The sequence below is a fragment of the Pseudochaenichthys georgianus genome, chromosome 18 (assembly GCF_902827115.2).
Source record: "Pseudochaenichthys georgianus chromosome 18, fPseGeo1.2, whole genome shotgun sequence".
NCBI classification, from domain to species: domain Eukaryota; kingdom Metazoa; phylum Chordata; class Actinopteri; order Perciformes; family Channichthyidae; genus Pseudochaenichthys; species Pseudochaenichthys georgianus.
In genome coordinates this window covers 23,360,052-23,383,667 of record NC_047520.1, presented here as the reverse complement: position 1 = coordinate 23,383,667, position 23,616 = coordinate 23,360,052, and the positions used below count along the sequence as shown (strand labels likewise).

Here is a 23,616-nt window from a genome sequence, read left to right as displayed (position 1 = left end):
TGCATCTCGACCTCCCCAAAAGAACCAGAATCTGACACGGTGTGAGACGTCTTTTTGAGCTGTTCTGTCGTCATTTCCTGCGATCTTCTTCATGCAGTCAGTCAGAATGAATGAATGAATGGGCGTTTCTTTGACTATCTATAGGCAAATATGGGCGTTACGTGAAGCCCGCAAAAGCTGCACCGCATTTCAAGTCGATTGTGATTTCTAAAGGGAAACCGGCGTAGGAAGTGCTGTACGCACTTTCCTTGCCAGTACGCAATGTTTGGTGAATCGGAAAATGTCGGAACATTTCTGTACCTATTTTTTGGATTTCTACTACGTAAGCAACCTTCCCACGTGAATGCTACGCGGGGCGTTATAAATGAGGCCCCTGGTCAATACATTTTGAATCAGCTGAAGCAACTTAACTGACTTTTTGGTACACCCTGATAATAAAGAGTTACACTAAGCTAGCTTTGAAGTAACAAATGCATGGACTAGTTTCTCTGCATCGTTTTGAGGCAAGATATGCCTGGTATGTGATTTTGTAAATACATTTAGCACACAACTACAATCATAACATCATTAGAAAAGGAAATGATTTCATGATGTTTATGACTGTGATATTTTGTTTTCTTTGATAAATGCGGAGTTTAAGCGCATAACAACCCTGTCCCTCCAATCAAGAGTTCTCTCTCACCTGGATGTGCTATCTGACAAACTTCTGAAGATTTTTTAGATGAGAGGAGGACAGATAGGCCAGCGTCTGTACTGTATTATGGCAAACATGACTCAAGTCAGAATTAATTTTAAGGACATTATACAACGAGTCAATAGTGTACACATTTCATTGAGCAAAACAGATTCTTTAGATTCTTATTCCCCTTCACTTAAGTTGATGATGTCGATTTAGGGCGGGAATGTCTTCTCAAGGGGCTGTGTGTGTACCTCTGTGTGTGTGGTCAGTAGAAGTAAAATTTGACCTTTTGATATTTTTGTCGGGCTTTAAAATATGTATTTATTGAAACACCACATAGTATAAAGCCAAAAGTATATGAACATCCTTGTTTTTTGTTTAATAGCCAGACTACACTGAAAAGCTAGAGGGCTTTTAATTTAAAACGGATACAGGAAATGAAACATGTGTTATCAGGTCAGAAAGGAGTATATCAGATAACAAGGAGGCTTAAAAGTACTGAAATCTGACCAAATGTACTTGTTAAACACAGGGATTTAGTATTGGGTATATATATGTATTGATTTGTTAGATCTCACTCTATTCCTTTTGTGACTGTGCACTCTGCAGGCAGAAGATGAAGACGTCATTCTGCGGTCCATTGAGGGGATTACAGTGGGACTTTATGTTGTCAAACACAATTCCACCATGAGACCATGCAGAGGACAGATGAGACCAGAGGACAGATGAGACCAGAGGACTGATGAGACCAGAGGACAGATGAGACCAGAGGACAGATTGTCCTGGAAGACCAACAGGTACTAACTGATGTGGACAACATTGCATTAGCTGCTACCATGCTGTTTGGACTAATGTATGCAATGAACCTGAACTACCCCCCTAAAGTGAAGTGCACGTTCGAAGTGCTCCAGCAAATGTTAATGGAGCTAGACGGCAACATGCTCTCCAAGAAAGCCCAAGCGTTTAAAAACAAACTGTTTGAGTGAGCTGTTGCCATGGACCATTGTGCACTTTTACAGCATTCATACTGGACTTTCATCGATACAACTGCCTTGCACTTCCTTTGCTCATGCTTTTTTCTGTATTGATTTGCATATTTCAGAAATGTGGGTTTTTCCTGGGGTCATTGTCATGTGTTTCAGAATGTACTAATTGCGCTACTTCAAAATGTCAGTTCTTGTTTTTATTTGTAATACTTTCTTTAGTGCATATTATTATACTTTCATGTGTTTTTCCAAAGCAATGCCATTGCTTTTTTGTATTAAAGTGCCCTTTCATATTAGCAGGTTACTATTTAAATAATGGATTTGCAAGAACATTTCCTTTTTTCGGCTAGGCGTTGACATTTTCTGTTAATTGTTTACTATGAATGAGATACAAAAATAAGCCTTTCTTTTCCATTTGGCAAAATAAACCTTTATTTTGGTCGGGAGAATAGTTTCCTTTAAGCTTGCTGTGTTCTAACACAATAATGTATATGTACATGCATCACAAACATTTTCTATTTCTTCTATTTCTTTATTTTCAATGTATTTGTTAATTCTCCTGGGGCTGCATGATGGAGAACCAAAAGCTCATCTGGATGTGTGGTGGTTGTTAATATTGTTTTATTTTTTGAGAAAAATACATGAATGTTGTTCAAAGAAATGTGTTTGTCTTTATTGACTATTTGTTTTAAAATGTTATGATAAATGCTGTAGATATAAGAGATTAGGATGGATCCTGTTGAAGAATGTACAAAATGCCTCTATTTACATGAAATAAATAATCTTATGTACCCCTTGAGCACGAGGTAGATTAAACAGAAAACTATAGCATGTAGTTTAAACAAAACATTAATGTGGCTTTAACAGGTACACATGAAATAAACTGAGTATATTAAAAGCCTAAAATGAACATTAAAAAGTAATGTTGGTTAAACATAGGGTAAATGAACATACCTACTGTATATTAAAGGAAATATTCAAATGAACATAACAATTTCATGTTTCTTTGACATAATGGAATAGTTTTAAGTGTGCATCTAGACTGGGTGAGGACACTACTGACTCAGCAATCACTGTAAGTTATATTCTTGTTTAAATAGACTTCTCTGTTTCATTTATTCTACTCTGTATAATTGCTCTGTAGTTATTGTAGCTGAAACTGGGCTTTTGTGAGATTTTAAATCTCAGATCTGCTCAACAGAACCTGTTACACAGGTCTCAGTGGGTCACTTGTCTCAACCCTGTATTCGCCCATCAGCTGTAGAGAGTTAACTAATTAGAGGGGCGTGCCCCCACAGCTGTGAGAACTCAGTAATCAGGTGTCCATTTTAGGTAGCACTTTCCTGGAGCTTCAGCGTCCGACAGACAAAGACATTGGAGTCCTGTGGGAGTAAGACCGACAAAGACATTGGAGTCCTGCGGGAGGCAAAGAGGAGGCAAATCCTACTTTGATTGAGCTAAGTATCACTAGTATTTTCTTTTCTTTGGTTTTTTAGCCCCTCATGCTATAATCATGTGTATTTCTCCATTCCTGTTCATGTGTCTTCTCGCAACTGAGATCCAACAGCTAATTGCAGGTGGCCTGTGGTTCCTAAGGCTGACTTCATTTCTGGCTACGCTTCCCTGCAGTCTCTGGATGTCCTTGCTCTCACTGAGACGTGGAATACACCATCCAACACATCCACCCCAGCAGCTCTCTCCACAGCATATTCCTTCTCCCATACACCCAGACCCACTGGCAGAGGAGGTGGCACTGGTCTCCTGCTCTCTCCCAAATGGAGCTTTTCCCTCTTCAAGCTACCTAACTTCACTCCTTCCACCTTTGAATTCCATGCCGTCACAGTAACCCATCCTATACAATGAACCATTGTTGTTCTCTACCGTCCACCAGGTGCCTTGGGGGACTTCTTGGAGGAATGAGATCATCTCCTCTCACACATCCCTGAATCTGACCCTCCCACTGTACTTCTCGGAGACTTCAACCTCCAGACGGGGAAGATAGACGAACTAACATCTCTGTTAACCGCCTTTGCCTTCTCACTGTCTCCTTCCCCACCAACTCATAAAGCTGGCAATGTCCTTGATCTCATATTCTCAAGGAACTGCTCTACTTCTAACCTCTCTGTAAACCCGCTCCACACCTCGGATCACTTCTTCATTTCATTCTCTCTACCCCTTTCCAAACATATGAAAATGGTTAAAATAACCAGCCCTTATCGCCAGCAGTAACACTGCATCTACTGCAGGTAATAACAGTTCAGATCATGGGGACATACGTTACCCGCGGCCACTGTTTGCCCGCCTCGCCCACGGAGGCGTAGCAGCCGCCTTCATTGCCCCAAACACCGCCACCCCTCGGCGGCCCCCAAGTGCCAAGAGGACCTCGGCAAAACGGAGCCTGCCCAGGTACATTTAAAAAAAGTACCCAACTCTCCTGTACAGTGGCGCTCATTTTGCAGCTCATGGTTTCAAAACAGAGATTGCTGGAATATTCATGTTAAAAAGATGCCATCTTCTGCTATGCATGTAGACATTTCGGTTCAAGTAAGTCAGATGCCTTCACCACAACTGGCTACAACAACTGGCGCAATGCCCTTATAGGCTACGTGATAAGGGACTGGGAAGGCATGCATCAAGCAAAGAGCACATAGATCCATAGATCTCTCAAAGTGCACCAGATTGATGCTTTTAACTTCAATATTTAAAAACAAATCTTCCCGGGGGAGCATGACCCCGGACCCCCCTAGAGGAGGTTAGGTCCACTCCCCACCAAAAATAGCACTTTACCACTGCACCCTCTCTAATCTCAGATGTCCTTTTGTTCTGGGCCTGGCACGCAGCGTCTCGTTTTAACTGAATAATGGTCATGTTTACATGGATTTATGAACTGCCCCTAATTACCGCTCCCCTTCCAGAGACACACTGTCAAACACACTCATACCTGCTTGGTATGACATTGAAAAAGTTACATTAAAGTATGTAATTTTGGAGAAACCAGCTCGAGTGCGCTAGAATTTGAAAAAAATCTGCCACTTCCTTACAGAGCCCCTCCTCTAACGCGCACATGACCAATGAGGGCACGAGATGAGTTTGTGCACAGATGGAAGGCTGACAGGCAGGTAGGCCATCCAGTTACTTTAGCCGGGCCGGCTCAGATGATTGGTCGTGCTTTTTACAGCACTACGGCTTCCACAGATGACATTTTTTTTAATGGATTTTCTGTCAAAGCACTTCAGATATTCATTGCTATCGGGATGTTAAGAGCATTCCATGGAATATAACAAGAAGTTTTTCTGAAATAAATGACCCCACCTTTAAATAATAAATACAAATAAATTACAATAAAATGACTGTTTAATCTTCGCATCTTTTAATCATGTCTATAATTTTGAGCACCAAATTATTGAAAAGTATCGATATAATCCTAACGATACCCATCCCTAATCAGGACTAAAACCACCAGACTCAGGAACAGTTTTTAACTCCTGAGCTCGGTAAAGTGCCTCCATAAAGCATTAATCTGTTTGCATCTTTCACTTTATCAAAATAGTTATCACTGTAATAAACAGTATTTAATTTATTTGACTGTACAATATTTAATTTTACATTCTGTTCTTGTATCTTATATTTACATGTATATAGACTTGTGCATTTACTTGGTCACTAACAACATTCTCTGCATTATTTGGCTTATTGTATATATGTATTTTCCTGACATATGTATATGGGCCATTCTAGTTTTGAAATGTTGTATGTTTTTTTTTTCCCCAAAACGTTGTCCATATATATTTTGTACCATATCTAAATTACCCATATCTAGTAAAAGAACCGTACATTTTTATATCGTATTTTCAGACTGTATTGGAATGTTCTTCCTCTACCAAAAATGGTCACTACTGAAACATAGTACATACACTGTAGTAAAAAAGTATTATATTAACCTGTTAAGATTGTTTTACCTTCCCTTCTCTAAATAGTATTTTAACAAATATTTCTTGAGGGTTTTCACAATTAAATCAATGCAATTTTTAATTTTTAATCAAATTTCAAAGTTCAATTTATACAATTCATAAAAATCTTAATGCACATTTTCTTTGTAAAATGCATAATACTGATCATATTGATTCCAGAGTTGATGATTGTTGAAATTAAACATTAAACCAATCAGTATCATATCATTTGATAAGTCAATATACTTAATTTTGTACAAAACATCCACTGTTTCGGTAGTGACCACATTATTTTGTTCTCAAGGTTGTATCATATTCCCTCAACCTTATTGCTTAATCTTAACTCATAACATGCCTTATGTTGAAGTGTGAATGTTTGAAGCGACTGACCCAGAATCAGCTGAAAGAGGGGAATGGGGCTAGAATGGGTGATCTGTTTGGTATTTTGAGCAAAACTACGGTGGCCCTGAAGTGCAAGACACTACAGCATTTCAGAAAACACCACATCATTTCAAAGAAAGAAGCTATGGGTCGCAATGTGAAATAAGTATAGCAAAGTTCAGAGTATTTAAAAGATTGTATAGGTATAGAACAATACTTTGATTTTGTCCCAAACGAAATGGACAACATGAGCTGTGAGAAGAAAAAAAACACGCTCACATCTAACAACGACTATATGAACAACCTTCATAGAGTCTGTACTCAATGGGTCATCCAGTCACATGACTTATAAACAGCCAAATCCTGGAGAATGTTGCATTCCAAAGTCCATTTGGGACTTAAACACATGGTATGCGTCAAGGAGTGGTAGTTTCAATGTGTTGGAACAAGTGTTTGTCATTGGGAATGGAGAGTCATCAAGGAACTCTATTCCTGGCGATGGTTCAAATCCAGATGGGGGAAGTGAAGTCAGCCCAGTCGCAAACATCAAAACATCCTCCAAAGACACAGCAGTCTGGCTTTCTGCAAAGAAAACATGTTCAGATACATTTTGGCAATGAAATAGTTATAAAAACAGCGATTTACAAACCTTCACAATCGAGGAGATAGTCTGCCCAGTAGCCCAAAGTGTGGCTTTCCCTAAGCCTCCTGTTACTCCCTGGTGGACTGAGGTCAGGCTGGAAGAGTCGCTCAAGTTCCAGAGCAGCAAGTCGCTTTTCAGAGTGGCACAGGACCGAGGCCAGCAGAGTAGGGTGTTGCTGTAGTGCGTTTAAAAGCTGAAGGGCTGAAAGACCCTCCTTGAATCTGAAGAGTGAACAAAAAAAATGTTCATCACAAAGTCACATTTAAATAACCAATTCCTAAAACAAGGGGGGGGTGGCATGAGCACTTAAAGATTGGCACGGACATCCCAGTTATACTACACAGGCACACATTTTGACACTGACTAATTGCTAACAGATAAACATAGAATAAACCAAAGAGGGGGACCATGAGGCATTTTAAACAAAAAATTCTTACATACATTTAAAAAAAATCACATGAATACAAATATGACCTTACCCGTCAATTACAGATGAGTTTCGGCCAATAATGTACCACTGGAGGTAGTCTGACACAATTCCTTTCTTTCCTTCAACAGAAGCCACATGTCTCAGACGACCTGCTGTCTGTAACTTTGTGCTGTGTCTCATGGTCATTTCTCGCAAGGCATCCACTGAGGCAGCATTCTCAATCTGAAGATTATAAAATGGACAAACAATCCAGTCAATAACTGCATGTACTGTATATTCTTGCCATGTTTGTTCCATTACAATTTTTATATATTATCATTACTACTATCCTTGTGCAATATATACCTGGCTGCTAAATCCTCTACTACAGGATGTGTTTTTTGTAAATTGTGTTTGTGTATCTTTAATAGTTTGTAATCATTCTTCTTAGGTAACATTAAGCTGTCTTTGGCTCTTTTCTGCTCCAGCAATGTAAATGTCCCCTCGGTGGGACTAAAAAGGGTATTCTGATTCTGATCACAAAACAAAAAATGAAGCCAATTCGGTGTTTGTGATAAAGGTAAAGTAAAGATGTCTCAAAACACTGCAGGAACTACATAATAATCCACCCTACCACACTGTTGCTGTATGCAATTCTCACATCTTGTAAAGCTTTCTCCACTTCTTCATCAGTTATTAAATCAACTGTTGCTTTGAATGAAGGCTGGCCTGCAAGATAATGTACAAGATCTTCTGACAGGAAATGTGGCCCTGGACCTCCATGCACAACTGACACCGCAATCATCTTTCCTGCCAAGTAGTATTCATCCTCCCTAACAGCTGTGAATAAATGTATTCATATTGCAAAATTAAAACATTATTTATTATATACTTTAATGTACTGTAATGAAACTCAACGTTTTGGAAAAATTGTTCAAGCAACAAATCATGTCATGTGATATATATGGTTAATGATCATTAACAATTGTATTAGTACACTTCTAACCGTATGCATACTATTTGCATTGTAGACCAAGAAGCGGCGTCCGTCTGGTCCATCAAAAATGGGCCGGTCTTTCAGATTCTTCATCAGTAGAGATAACAACTCTCTCCTGGGACCACTTGAGTCAATTCCTTCTTCGAAAACACCAGCATCATCAGTGCCTTTTACCAGCATGTCACAGTTTTCTGAATACGATGTACGCTCGAAACCTCTGACTGCTCCATCCCAAACATTAGCCCTTGAAATGTTGAACCGGCTGACTCTTCCATGATCAAAAGGCTGTGACAGGTTAGCAATAATGGCAGGTAAATAATGTAACGTTCATCTCCTCCCTGTAAAGGACACAAAGTGACCTTGTTAGTGGATATTCCAGAGGGTGCGAAAACAGTTTAAAAATTATTTTTGTACCAGAAATATTGTCCAGAGAAAAAAAAATGTAATGCCACTGTAATAGCTGTCCGTTTACATTTCAGTGTCCAATAAACTCGTCATGTTGACTGCAACCAGCTCCTCGTCCTCTTCTTCAACACATGGTGCATACAGGTCTGTGTATGTACTGTTAGGAAATGATCATTCCCATGTTAAAACATCTTACAAACAAAAATGTCTTTCTCGTGTAAGTGAGTCACTAACATTTGTACTTACCTGTAGCAAGTAGTCTTGTCTGTATTTGTTTTGGGTGGACCCATATCCTCAGTATCAGATATTACTATCTGAAATACAAATACAAATGTCTGTAGCAAAACAACACTGAACGTTAGAAACATCAGGCTTCCACAATCTGCCTCAATACCTGTCCAGGCTGAATTGTGGATGAATGTCCAAGTGCCTTCCTGAAACATGATACAATTATTAACTTCATGATTCAGGGTATAGTTGAGTTTTAAGTAACATTTAGAGGTAGGGGGAACCATAAGATTTAAAATAACAGATTATTTTTGTTTGAAATTAGATGACATGTATAGTATTTTTGTATCCATGTTCACCAGAGAAAATGCTGTGGCCTATTCTTATCATCCACTTAAAGATAAATTACTTATTTTGTAAAAATAAGTACAAACTTACCCTTCATTTTCAGGTTTGTGTTTTGGAGTACTTTTGTTTCGTGGTTCAAATTCAAATACCTGAGAGTAAAAGTGTACAACAACTTCCATTATTATTCACTTACCACATATGTCTATCAACAGTGACACGTTGTCAGTGTTTCTGATAGTAATTGTAACTGCCAAGTTGGTTCTTCTAAAATATTGACCAGAATATAGATTTCCTGCTTAAAATCAAATGTATATCAAATAAATAAATGAACATTAAAATAAAAATCATTTACGCACCACAGTGTCAGCCTGATTGAATTCAGCTGTGCTCCTAGATGTGATGACAATATCCGAATCAGAGTCTGAGGTATCATCCCCTGTAGTAAAAGCAAAACGTTCAACACATTATTATGTATGCTGCAGTAGAGGATGTTAACATGTAAACATATTGAATAATAACATCCACAAACCTCCTCTAAAATGTTTCTCAAGGCAAATGAAAAGGGTGTTCCTGGCATATGCCTTTCCTAAGTCCTTTTTATATTCTGCCAATGTGAATGGCTTTTCTGAACCAGGCACATTGACAACCTCTGAGCAGTCTGGATACATTCATCCATGTCCTTGTTAAAGGCTTTCATTTTCTGGACAGCTCGTTCCAGTATAGCAGGTGCTGCTACCTCCGGGTCTGTAAACAACGGGAGTGTTTTCCCTCTCCGAGGCTTTAAATCAACTCCTTGTGGCGACATCAGTCCTATGTTTATCTAGTAAAATAGCAGAGAGATATAAGTAATGACACACACAGAGACACTGAGATGTGTATGAAACGGATAATGCAGCTTACCTGGACTCGTCTCTTTTCTTGTTTAAGTCTTCCTTCCCACAGTTAAAAGACTGTTTCTCTTTTGACTTTGAGTTTATTTACTCCATGACAAGTTTATAGGATGGGCCTGGTTGTTCTGCTGGTATGAATAGTTCCAATACAAATATAAAAATTAGTAGCTCCAACAATCAGCAATAGCAAGTGTGCATTAAGGTTTACAGAAAGCCTAAAATAAAAACTAGCATATTAGCTCAATGCGTTGCTATTCCATTAAGACATGGATTGGTATTTGACTAATATTAAACTGTGATTGCACTTTTATTTACTGCATGTCTGACATTAGCATCACAAAGCTAGCGCAATACTACACTTACTTTGTTTAGCATTTTACGGCTGTTTCGATGTCCCCTGTGCGCTTGGTACACCGGTCTGGTCCGTGTCCTTTAAACACTCCAGAGATCCTCCACACGAAAGGCAAAACCTTGTACCAGGTTGTTTCCACAAAACGGACAAAACATGTTTACCGAACGTAAACACACTCGTACCTTCGGTTTTTCCGCCAAAACAAATTTAAATTTGAGTCAATCACTAAACGTCACTTCCGGTATGATGGACATTCCCTTTCCGGTTTGATTCTGATTTGTAAATGTGTTTCGGGAAATGTTAATGTGTTTCTGGAAATGTTAAAGTGTTTCGGGACATTTTAATTTGTTTCAGTTATGGTAAAAGTGTTTTGCATTTTGTTAATTTGTTTTCGTTAATGTTAAAGTTTTTTTTCCTTGGTAAAAGTGTTTTTGCTAATGTAATTTTGTTTTATAAAATGTAAATTTGTCTCAAGCATTGTTAAAGTGTTTCACACTTTGTAATTGTCCATTGCACTTCCCAGCCACCGTACCCAACACATCAGCCGTTAGCACACACTCACAGCTCACAGCTCCTCATATCTGTTCAGAAACTGGACAAAAGTTAAACATGTACAAACCACAGACTGTCTGTGTCATGGCGAATAGTCGCTGCTTTATCTATGTCTGTATGCCGTTGCACTTCAGGGCCACCGTACAACACTTCATAGACATGTTTTTTATATATCTGAGACCTACAGTATAATATATGCCTAACAATAGTATAATAAGAGACCTTTAAAGTAACACACTGATTTTCAGACTTTAAAACACATTTATTTCAAAACCATGGGATTTATCTGCTTCCCATTCAATTTTGTCACTACCGAAACGATCATGTCAATTACCGAAACTTAACTATGTTTCGGTAGTGACTGTTTCGGTAGTGACGATTCTAGCCAAAATTGAGCATAACTAAAGAATGCTATATGGCTAGACACGTTTTTGAAGAGACACATAAAAACCTAATACTTTGCATAAAACCCCGATAAAATTGACTTAATAGAAGAGAATATGTGTTCGGTAGTCACAATTCTTAAGGTTACACGCCGATTTTCAGATTTTGGAACAGATTTATATCAAAAGTATGGGATAGAACTACTTAACATTCAGCCATGAGGGACAGGGATGCAGTGTCACTGCCTTGTAAAACATGCAGGGGTGTGGCTAAAAACCAGGCTCAGCCATTGGACTAAAACCCCTTCTGTTTCGGTAATGACATGAAAACTGGGGACATGATTTTTTTAGTGTAGTTTTTTTATTAAAAAATTAAACCCACAATAAATCTAAATATTCCAACTTCTGTTTGAATATAAACAATATACAATACACTACTAGTGTATTCCCCAAAATAAAAATTGACAACAATCAATTTCACTAATGGGAGACCCTAAAGATAAGAAAAATCATTGTTGTCATTTGTTCAACCTCGCGTAGGGGTATCTCAAAATCTGAGGGCCCTTCCTGCTAGACTATGGTGAATACACATACTTTAGAGATGCTGTATGAGAAACCAATGCGATTTTGGAAAATTGCACAATTTAAATCTATTCTAGTAGACCTCAACAATGGAAATATGATCAGTAGAAATGGCCATGATATGGGACACTTAACAGAGTGTGCTCTTATGACATTTTGGATTTTTTTCAGGGTGAAAAAGTAGTTTGAAGAGGTTTTTTTATTCAAGTAGGGCCACTATTTTGTGAAAATTACAATCTTTTTTAAATGTCCGACCTAAATGATTCCGGTTGCTTTGTCCCTAAGATCTCACTTGCCTTGAAGATCTACATCCTAGCATGTATATTTAATGCAGGTTAAAGAAAATGACTCATTACCTAGGCATGGCAGTTCATACTTGGCCTTGGAAAGAATAGTTTGTGGATGATAACGTTTGGGTTATTGTGTATAAGTGGCTGTTTGAACAGTTGGTTAGTTGGATGATCTTGAAAAATGATTTAAAAAAGGAAATGTTACCTTCCATAATGGTTTTAATTAAAAAAACAGTTTGATCCACTAATAGTTTTAATTATTTATTATAACAAGCTCAAGAGCAAAATTCTAAATTCAAAATCTAATTGTGTAGCAGCGCTTCAATCTTTTCCCCATTTTACTCCATTATCACCTTGCGACACTCAGATGAAAAACTTTTGTTATTTTAATTCACATATATCAGAGAAGGAAATGTTTCCTGAATTAAACATTAATAATAATATGGGATATCAGTGAAAATAGTTCCGTTTGCAGAATATTGCATATATTTATATATCATATATATTATTTTCTTTATATATTTTCTTTGTTCTGTCTATGTACTTAATTTCCACAATTTCCTATAGTTTTTCTTTGTTTCTCTGTCCGAAATCTGTAGTTTCTATGATCACGCTTGCTGGAAATAATAAAGGCAGAATTTTTTGTCGATAACATTCGTGTATCTGTGTAATTTCAATCGCATCAAAACTAAAAATAGCTGACTGACTTTGTATTCAGGTTTTTAGAGGATCGTTAGGCGCTGTCAAACTATCTGGTATGTCAGCCAGCTACCGCTAGATGTAGCCCTTGCGTAGCATTTTGAACAAGGAAGCGTTGAGATGAAATCCCGTTTTATTAAGCTACACACTGAATACAGAGAAAACCCGGATTGGTAAGTAATTTCTCTCCAACCTAAAGTAAATATTGAAGAGCTCTTTGTACTAACACCCAGGAACCAACCAAAAGGTTTATCATTAAACATTTGACAAAATGTAAATATTTAAATATAGATTTATAATCTATATTAAGCGTATTTTGAGCATTAGGAAAAGCGCTATACAAATCCAATGTATTATTATTATTATTATTGTTATTATTATTATTATGTCAAAAGTATTTTACGTTTTTACAAGATGAAGCTATTTAAAAAAAGAGAGTTCTAACAATGTTTTCTTATCTCTTGATAAGAATAGTCTTTACATAGGCTACGCTTGATTTAATACGTATTTATGTTTTGTTAACACGTGTTTTATTTTGAAATTACAACACCGGAAACGAGGTATTTGTATAAACTCTGTCTTCACCACGGTGCAATCCTCCAGTGTCAGTTTGAGATAAACACAGCAGCAGGTCGCGACGTAGCTGTCACCCTAGAGAACCGGGGTCTGAGAGTCGGAACCGAGCGGAGCCTTCACAAGTCTCCACTGAACCCTGAACTCTTCCTGTGTCTCCTTCTGGTTCTCCACCGAAAAGCGACAAGTGTTACTTTGGGATCCGGAGGGGAAAGGGTTGTGGAGTGTAGAGTATTTAAGCGACTGAGCATTCAGTTTCCCTACTGTGTCTCTGCTCACCTGAACATGGCTTCCACCACCTGCACCAGGTTCACCGACGAGTACCAGCTCTACGAGGAGCTGGGGAAGTAAGTTCTCTGTATTTTTAAGAATACAATTGTTATTTTGTCAGGTGCTTTCACTATTTGTGTTTAAATAAATCCTAACCTCAGAGGAGACCTCCGCCATACCTGTTTGCACCTTGATATGCCCCGTGCGCGCGCTCCAAATGTTATTCACATTTCTTTAGATGAAGTTTAAATGAAGTTATAAAGCGCGCAATCATTTTAAAAGTCTCCATATAAACCCCGAAGTATTGTTTTAAACTCTTAATTTGCTTGCATGTGTTGGTGAACTGTGTGAATCAGTGTGAGTGCAGGGTGACGCCCATCAGAGTGTTGGAGAAACAATGTGCGCTTGTTTGAAGCTGTAATTGAGAGGAAGTTTAATTCAAAAAAGAGAAGACGCAAGGATGAGCGCCTTGGAACGCATGCCGAGTATAATGGCTGTTTGTTATCATTTCTTAATAATCTTAAATTATGTTTCAACAGTCTGGCAACGTGTTAGACATGTTAACACCAGAAGTTCTTTGAGGGAATTTGGTGTGATTATCAGCGGGAACAGGTCACCTGTGTGCTCACAGGAAGAAGCCTGAATCTGAATGTTTTTCTGAGTCATTTGGGCTGTGTGTGCCCGCCCTTTTGCAAACTGGATGAAAATACTGTGTGGTGCCTGCAGCCTCTTACAACACAACGTGCATTCCAACCTGAAGCGGTTCAGTTTCTCTTATGGTTTCAAACTTCAAAGACTGTATTTTTTCCTGTAAAATTAGGCTAAAGCTGCAATTCCCCATTACAGGTGTTTGCACTCTGTCATGACTCATGAGTGAGCTTTGGCAAGTGTGCTTCCGAGAGTTGCCAACTTCCAGATATGGAGAAACTGGTTTTATTTATATTTTCGGGTTTCTGGCGGATTTAGTTACTTTTTTTTGTTACTTTATTTCGGTTTTAGGGTTAGGTGAGGGTTATGTTATTTAATTATTTTGGGGGAGCCAGCCCCTAGGGTTCGAAAATGTTTTTGGGGGTCAAACCCCCAAAACCCTCAAAATGCATAGAAAACTATGCATAGTACACAATACAAACACAATGGTCTTACACCTGCATTAGGCTACTACATCACATTGTACATCAGCATGTTCAAATCGGATAGGTGGGCACTAGGGACATCTGGGCACCTCGATGTGCAATTGGCTATTTTGTCCAAAATGTTAAAAAATAAAATATTTGAAAAATGGTATTAAGTAATGCAAAGTATACATGATGTGAACATGCACGGGACATCATTATTAGACTTAATGTTATCCTTCAACCAACCATTTTCCCATCAATCAGCTGACTGACACACACACACACACACACACACACTTTTGGCTCAAATACGGGGCGTCCCGGCTAATACGGGACGGTTGGCAACCCTAGAGGGCGGACAGTAGTATTTTATACTGTATATATAACCTATTTATTGTTAAATCATGCCCTAACACAAGTGTTCTTATGCACAAGAGAAACAAGGTGTTCAGACAAACAAACTCAAATATAGTATAAAACAGCAGAAAATACTCATGATACCCTAGAATTCTGTTTATTGTAAAAGTACTTGGTTATGATTAAGTACACACATTACATCACCCATCTCTTCAGAGAGCTAAAGGTGACCTGTGCAGCAAGACATTTCAATACTAAGAGCTGCTAGATTGCGCTGCTGTGATGGAATATGCAAGGTGAATAAAAACATACCATATGGTCCAGCTGGAGTCTCCTCTGCCTCTGGTCCTCTTTCTGACACTTCATCTTTATTCCTCACATACATTTCTTCTTCTTCACTAATGTCTTCATCTCCTCCTCTTCCTCCTGCTCTGACCCTCCTGGTCTCTTCAGTGAACTCTCTTTTCCTTTTCCTCTTTCTGTTCATCCTGATTTCTTCTCATACAGTGGGGCAAAAAAGTATTTAGTCAGCCACCAATTGTGCAAGTTCTCCCACTTAAAACGATGAGAAAGGCCTATAATTTTCATCCTAGGTATACCTCAACTATGAGAGACAGAATGAGAAAAAAAAAAATCCAGAAAATCACATCGTCTGATTTTTAAAGAATTTATTTGCAAATGATGGTGGAAAATAAGTATTTGGTCAATAATAAAAGTTCATCTCAATACTTTGTTATATACCCTTTGTTGGCAATGACAGAGGTCAAACGTTTTCTGTAAGTCTTCACAAGGTTTTCACTGTTGCTGGTACTTTGGCCCATTCCTCCATGCAGATCTCCTCTAGAGCAGTGATGTTTTGGGGCTGTCGCTGGGCAACACGGACTTTCAACTCCCTCCAAAGATTTTCTATGGGGTTGAGATCTGGAGACTGGCTAGGCCACTCCAGGACCTTGAAATGCTTCTCATGAAACCACTCCTTCGTTGCCCGGGCGGTGTGTTTGGGATCATTGTCATGCTGAAAGACCCAGCCACGTTTCATCTTCAATGCCCTTGCTGATGGAAGGAGGTTGTCACTCAAAATCTCACGATACATGGCCCCATTCATTCTTTCCTTTCCACGGACCAGTCATCCTGGTCCCTTTGCAGAAAAACAGCCCCAAAGCATGATGTTTCCACCCCCATGTTTCACAGTAGGTGGTCTTTGGATGCAACTCAGCATTCTTTCTCCTCCAAACACGTCTAGTTGAGTTTTTACCAAAACGTTCTATTTTGGTTTCATCTGACCATATGACATTCTCCCAATCCTCTTCTGGATCATCTAAATGCTCTCTAGCAGACTTCAGACGGGCCTGGACTTGTACTGGCTTAAGCAGGGGGACACGTCTGGCACTGCAGGATTTGAGTCCCTGGCGGCGTAGTGTGTTACTGATGGTAGCCTGTGTTATTTTGGTCCCAGCTCTCTGCAGGTCATGGACTCGGTCCCCCGTGTGGTTCTGGGATCTTTGCTCACCGTTCTTGTGATCATTTTGACCCCACGGGGTGAGATCTTGCGTGGAGCCCCAGATCGAGGGAGATTATCAGTGGTCTTGTATGTCTTCCATTTTCTAATAATTGCTCCCACAGTTGATTTCTTCACACCAAGCTGCTTACCTATTGCAGATGCAGTCTTCCCAGCCTGGTGCAGGTCTACCATTTTGTTTCTGGAGTCCTTTGACAGCTCTCTGGTCTTGGCCATAGTGGAGTTTGGAGTGTGACTGTTTGAGGTTGTGGACAGGTGTCTTTTATACTGATAACGAGTTCAAACGGGTGCCATTAGTACAGTTAACGAGTGGAGGACAGAGGAGGCTCTTAGAGAAGAAGTTACAGGTCTGTGAGAGCCAGACATCTTGTTTGTTTGTAGGAGACCAAATACTTATTTTACCGAGGATTTTACCAATTAATTCATTAAAAATCCTACAATGTGATTTCCTGGATTCTTTCCCCCCATTATGTCTCTCATAGTTGAAGTGTACCAAGCAGGGCTCGAGCTTAAGGACGTCCCGGGGCCGAAAAAAATAGTGTCGGGGAGGATAAAAAATAATTTTGGGAAGAATTTGGGACGAGTTAAAATAAAAATATCCTGCTAACTCTACTACAAACGGCGATGAAAATGAAACCGACTGCACGTTTTGTGTAGCACACAGTTATTAAACCTCCTTGTCAACATAAACACACACGCACAAAACATTTAGCAACCCGCGAAATACACACACATGTAGCCACTGCTGTGCCGCTGGCTGTCAGCCAGCCGCCCAGCTGGCTGTGCCCGCGAATTCCTGGTCCGCAAATTCGCGCTCTCTATGGTCTAGCCAGATTAATATAATATGGCTCTGGGTCTAGCCAGAGCTATTTAATAGAAGAGTTACGACACCGGAAGTCCAAAAACGGTTATCGTCACGTGGTTCATGTAGACGAGGATCGTTCCCCGGAAGCTCATGGCGGGCAATGTGAATGCATTGATAACAGGAGATAGAACTACGATTTTTGGTAATCATTAGTGAATAAAGGTTTTGATTTGCAATATGTATACAACAAATCGATATGTGTATGTATTTACATCAATATGTTTTCAAAAATAAAATCGAATTTGCTAATATTGAGTGATAATATTAGGATTAGTGTGAACAACTAGTTTACATGTTACTAACAGTGCCTTGGTTAAAGAGCCTGTTGCTGTTTATTTATAGCTTTGAATTCTTTCAAACCAATATTATCTTCTTAAACTTGTATGGTAGTCAGGAGCATCACTTTCTAATGTTTATTGATACATTTAGAGGGAGGGGATCTAAAGTAATGCTTTAAAATTCAGATTGGATTCATTTCTACCATTTTCTTAAATTCATGGTAGTTTCAGTAATCCCCTGGTAATTGAGGACACAAGTTATCTAAATGACTAATGTCGTCTTTATGGCTTTCAGAAAGGACAGGAGACCGACAGGATATGATGATGATGATGATGATGATGATGATGATGATGTTAAATGTGTTGCTTTAGGAACATCCATTGCAAATACATGGAATTCAATAAACATTGAATAGCATATCATGTAGTTTGTCGGTGCCTTTTCCTCCGTGTTATCCTGGTTTGCTGTGCTGCCTCCTAGTCACCACCATGGTTTGCTGTGCTGCCTGGGGATGCTCAAATCGCTCAGAGAAAGGAGTACGAATGTACGGCTTCCCCACTGACACAGAGCGGAGGAAAAAATGGCTGGCTCAAGTCAGCAGGAGCAATTTCACGACCAACAGCAACAAAATATGTGATTTATATACAAACACTGCATTTGCACTTTTTCACAAAACGAAAACCACACCATTGGGAAAGCTTAATGTTTTGTTTAATACAAAAAAACAGGGAAAGGCTTGAAAAACACAGAGTTGAGACTCAGGGTGCAGGGTGAGGGTCTCAGTGCAGGTATTCAGGCTCCATTGAACCCCCCTCTGGTTCTTGTGCTGAGAGAGGGAGCAACAGACAGGAGAAAGGGTTATACACACCTATATAGCACACCTATTGCCTTGGGGAGATAACGTGTTTACTTATATAAAACAGTAGTATTAAACGTACCTTGTGTTTTCACTCTCACTTAAGTCCCTCTCCCTTTGCCATCAATCCAGAATCAGCTGGGCTGCAACATTATACAGACAGGTAATAATCAACAGAATCACAAGGACACAATATGGCTCTGCTAAAAACACTCACTCTTACACGCACCAAAGTTATATTTAACTCCCTCCACCCCCGCATACAATCCCGTTTAGAAGCCCCTCTTCTCTAATTCAACATGTTGGACGAAATGACATAGAGAGAACGGAATTTACAATTAAAAGGCTGTTCAACGTGTGTTGCTAACTTGCTTCGGTATGCTAGCTTAATCTGTTATCTGTAAACGTTCCCTAAATCTACTAATTTAGGGATAATCCACTGACATCCTTTAATACACATGTTCATTTGAATCAGATATACTGATAATATCCGCAATATACATCTTTAAACTTCTTCTTACCTTTAAAAGTCCGTCAGGATTGGTGTATTATGCTGCAACTCCACAGCTCTGCCAGCCTTGGCGCTAACTTCCGGGGAACGATTGAGAGGCTCCACGATCCGCCATTGCTGTAAAAAAGTGGTCCATTGGAGTGAACGGAGATGTCGTAACTCTTCTATTAAATGGCTCTGGGTCTAGCTATATACTGACTGAGTGTGTGTATTTCGCGGGTTGAGTGATGTACACTGACAATGGCATCCCGTGGAGGAATTCTGAAATGTTTTACCGTTGCATCACAAAAACGCACAGCAGAACCAGACCCTGGAGCGCCGGTGTTATGCCGTAGGTTGAAGCCTTGCCGTGGATTGAAGCCCTGTTCGCGGAGACGCGCAAAGGTGACGTAATCGCCTGTGTTGAGCGTTCGCCTTATTTTCACCCTTTTCAAAGCTTTTTTTCTCTCTTTTGAGTGTTTTTTTAAATATATTTGGCCTTTGTTTATGTGATTGAATGATTTACTAAAATAAAAAGGTTGATGAATTATCATCTAATGGTTTGTATGATGTTGTATTTATGTTAAAGGTCACTTGATGATTTTAACTAATGATAATGTAGAAAAAAATAATAATAATTCGGGACGGTCCACATTAATTTCGGGACGGCTTGGATTGTATTTCGGGACGGTTCCGGGAGGATGGGGGAAAAAAGTTAGTCGAGAGCCCTGGTACCAAGGATGAAAATTACAGGCCTCATCTTTTTAGGTGGGAGAACTTGCACAATTGGTGGCTGACTAATTACTTTTTTGCCCCACTGTATATGTCTTTTTGTTGTTGTTGTTGAATCACTCCTATACTCTGGCCTGCAAGAGTCTACTTGTGAAAAGCACTGGTACTGGTGTATAACTTTACACATTAGGGCCATGTAGCTAACAAGTAGCATAATAAATATAAAATCAGAAAGTATTTATCAAACGCACACAGGCAGCTGTGTTTAGACCCAGTTTGACGGTAAAGGATGAATGGTTTAATTTATCTGGCCTCATTGCTGTGATGTGTAATTTGCGTGGATTTAATAGTACCGCATAGTTTAGAGAACTGGAAGAATGAGGGGAAAAGCGTCACATAAATGGAAGTACTCACAGCTCCGTGGGAATTATGTGCAATTCATTTCTTAAGGTTATACTAACAATTTAAGTAATGTTTAATGATCTTGAACGTCACTAAAACATAGCTATTAAGAAAGCTATTTCATAAATGGAAGTGCTCACAGCTATGACTGGGCAATATGATTCTTTTTTTACCTCAAATATTGCCATAAAACAGTCCTACTAATTAAATTGTTACATTATCCACCATAAAAACCATCCAGAGATAATAATCCGCCTCCACAGCCATTGTGGTCAGCAGGAGTTTTTAATGAACTTTCTTAGACTTCTCCTAAGGCGTGGGTGGGCCTGTAACAACTGTAATGGACATCTCCCATCCCTCATGTTAGCTTTGTCCCACTTGATACAGGCGTCTCAATTTTCTTCTTCAACTTTTAAGTTTGTTCTGGGAAGTTTTTTGAAGTTTGTGTTTGAGAACTGATCCTCAGTGTCCTGATTTTAAATTGCTCCCATGTTTAATTTTGAATGAGTAATTCAAGTCCTCCATTAGCTCTCATGGCTTTTCCTTTAAGAGTTATAAGGCTGGGGCTGTCACATGGACAGATTCAAGCTCACCTTCACACAGACTACATACAGGCAACTCAAAGTGAGATGTTGACAGATTAGTCTCCGGACCCCTGTCCAACGTAAAATAATGTCCAAATGGCATAACATAGGCAATTAGAATAAATGAAAACACCTGTGCCCGATCTTGGTCTTAGTCCAACATTGATTACCTGCTGATCCGAGTATTTCTAATCTTTCTAATCACATTTGGATTAAATATATATCAGACATCCTGAAATACAAGCTGTATATTCTAAATCTGAACCTTCATTTTTCAATAACTTCAAGATCCAGAAAACGATTTTTTTATACACTTAAATTATTGATTTTAAATAGTTTTGGTGCAGAAAGTGGCTTCTGAGAGCTCACACACACGACAATAAACAAGATACATTTAGTTCATTAAGTCAAATACAGAATTCCTGTTAATTAGCTAATTATTCCTGTTAACTTGGTCCTAAGATATCAGTTTAATCACATGTGTAGATATTTCAGATAAGCCAATTCTATGTAATGGATTCACTTGGATGGATGGGGGGGGAAGACTGATGGGGCAGAGGGCTGATCCACCTTCATTTATTAATAGAGGTATTACAAATGCTCCTGTTTTGCCTTAAAGTTTTGCTAAGTAGCTGCTGGTGCTTTAGGCTTAAACCAGTTTAAAGTATAACATCAAGATAAGAAGGAAATCCTTTGTTTACATGTCTCACTTGCAGCAGAGAATTCACAAAGTGCTTAACGATCAGAACAAATCCAGTTAGAAAGATGGACCTGATAAAGGTCACAGGGCAACTGATGCATACATATCAGCACCAGAATTCCTTTATTCCACAAACGGGGGGCTCATTTACATTATACAGCAAAGTATAGAGAGGAAGAACATGGAGCGCTATTATATAAAAAGGAATGAACATAGTATTTCATATTAAAGTGTACAGACAGTCAAGTAGAAAGTGAGTCGCAGATACAATGTAAAGAGGAAGAACAAAATATAAATCACCATGCTGAGTTCTGAGCACATTAAAACGACAAGATTCTTTGTCCGATAATGTAAAAATGGCCCTTCTAATTCACAATTCAACGTCTTTCTGTTGCCCAAAAGTGTGAATGTTCTGGAATATCCTGCTGTATTGTGACAGATCTCTGACTCTTCCTTAGGGGGGCGTTCTCAGTGGTGAGACGGTGCATGAAGATTTCCACAGGCCAGGAATATGCTGCCAAATTAATCAATACCAAGAAGCTGTCAGCCAGGGGTGAGTACATGAGGCTGCGGACATGCCGCATGTTAGGTACAGCTTGCCCTGAGCAGTTCCTTTATTTAGCCATGTCGGCGCTCAAATCAACTTCCTCTGTTAATGTGTTTGACTCTGCATGTTGTTCTCGCCATCATTATCTATCTTCTGTCCGTAGTAGTGGGAGGTGGTCAGGTTATAATAGTAGCGGCCTTGCTAACCACATCTTATTCCTGTCGCTTGAATTCATTCTTGCCAACGCCCTTTCTTTCGCTTTCCATTTTTGTAATTCCCCTCAACAAAGTGATAGTAACATGAAGGAAGACGGCTCTCTTTGTGACTCACTCTCCGATCACAACCACACAATCTGGTTTCTGATTAGCTGCATATGACTCTCAGAATTAGTGTTGCACGGTGTACCGATACTTGAAAGGTACCGCGATACCCTGCTGTTAAAAAAGGTACGATTCCTCCGTTTCATTAGTATCGGTACTTTAAGAATGACGGGGAAAAGTACTCCCGTGAAAAAGCGCAGTTTTAATAAGAGCCGCGTGTGTTCAGCGCTCTGCTTCCACTCCCTGCACTGCAGCCGTGCCTGCAGTCCCGCTCCTCTCAAGCACGTTCTAAGTCCCTCCCATTTCTCGTGCACGCGGCCACGTGCTAGCTGCCAGAGCATGTGAGAAAACGAGAAGCATGGCTGCAAGTGGGAGTGCAACTGCCGCTGCGCCTCGGCTTGTTGACAAAAAAGACGCCAGAAGTCTGTGAACGGGCCGTTCAGGTGTTCAGAGCAGAGCTCCCTGTCGGAGCGGCAGAGCGTGATGTGCACTGAAAAGTTTTTTTGTCGCAATATTATCGTTGAGCAAACTTAACTAGCAAACTAGCATCACTATCTGCTAACGTTAGCGTTAGCCTTCGTTTTCTATTAGTTTTTTTCATAGGCTATAAACGGAGGTGGTATAAGTATATATCTTGTACTTGAGTAAAAGTAGAAGTACCCAGGTCTTGTACTTGAGTTAAAGTAGAAGTACCAGAATGTAGGAACAATCCTGCAATCAAAATGTTCCTCAAATAAAAGTACAAAAGTATTATCATCAAAATATAGTTAAAGTAGCGACAGTAAAAGAAGAAGTACTCAGGTCTTGTACTAGAAGCACCAGAGTGTAGGAATACTCTGTTACAGTAAAAGTACTGCATTCAAAATGTTCCTCAAGTAAAAGTATTAAAGTAGCGACAGGAAAAGTAGTCGTTGTGCAGATTGGTCCATTTCAGAATAATATATATGATATATTTTATAATGATTGATCATGAAAGTGTTCTCAAAGCTGGTGAAGGTGCAGCTAGTATGAAGTACTTTGTAGACTGCAGGGTAGCTTGTGGATTTACTCCAGGTGGAACTAAAGTCTGATTCAACACTTGATTATATTTCACATCATTCATCCAGATCTGTGAAGTAACTAAAGGGATTAATACATGTAGTGGAGTAAAAGTACACCATGTACCTCTGAACTGTAGTGGATTAGAAGTACAAAGTAGCAAAAGAAACATTGAAATACTTAAATAAAGTACAA

The 23,616-nt window shown here is 39.3% G+C and overlaps 1 protein-coding gene, 1 long non-coding RNA gene and 1 pseudogene across 9 annotated transcripts in view; 1 reads left to right on the top strand and 2 right to left on the bottom strand.

Annotated features, from left to right (window-relative positions):
• Window positions 1-6,637: 6,637 nt before the first annotated feature.
• On the bottom strand, window positions 6,638-10,012 carry LOC117463547 (G2/M phase-specific E3 ubiquitin-protein ligase-like; annotated as a pseudogene).
• A 3,376-nt stretch (window positions 10,013-13,388) lies between these two features.
• camk2d1 (calcium/calmodulin-dependent protein kinase (CaM kinase) II delta 1) overlaps window positions 13,389-23,616 on the top strand; it is a 124,112-nt gene continuing 113,884 nt past the window's right edge. For all 8 annotated transcript variants that reach the window (XM_071206592.1, XM_034105516.2, XM_071206588.1 and 5 more), the window contains exons 1-2: window positions 13,389-13,694; window positions 21,975-22,069. In XM_071206592.1, the coding sequence (XP_071062693.1) occupies window positions 13,633-13,694; window positions 21,975-22,069 (157 nt within the window). In that variant the 5' untranslated portion in view covers window positions 13,389-13,632. The remainder of the gene's footprint in view (window positions 13,695-21,974; window positions 22,070-23,616) is intronic.
• Window positions 18,447-18,949, bottom strand: LOC139435750 (uncharacterized). The gene is made up of 2 exons (XR_011644960.1): window positions 18,691-18,949; window positions 18,447-18,578 (listed from the first exon to the last, which is right to left on the bottom strand). It is a non-coding gene; the product is annotated as an uncharacterized lncRNA (long non-coding RNA).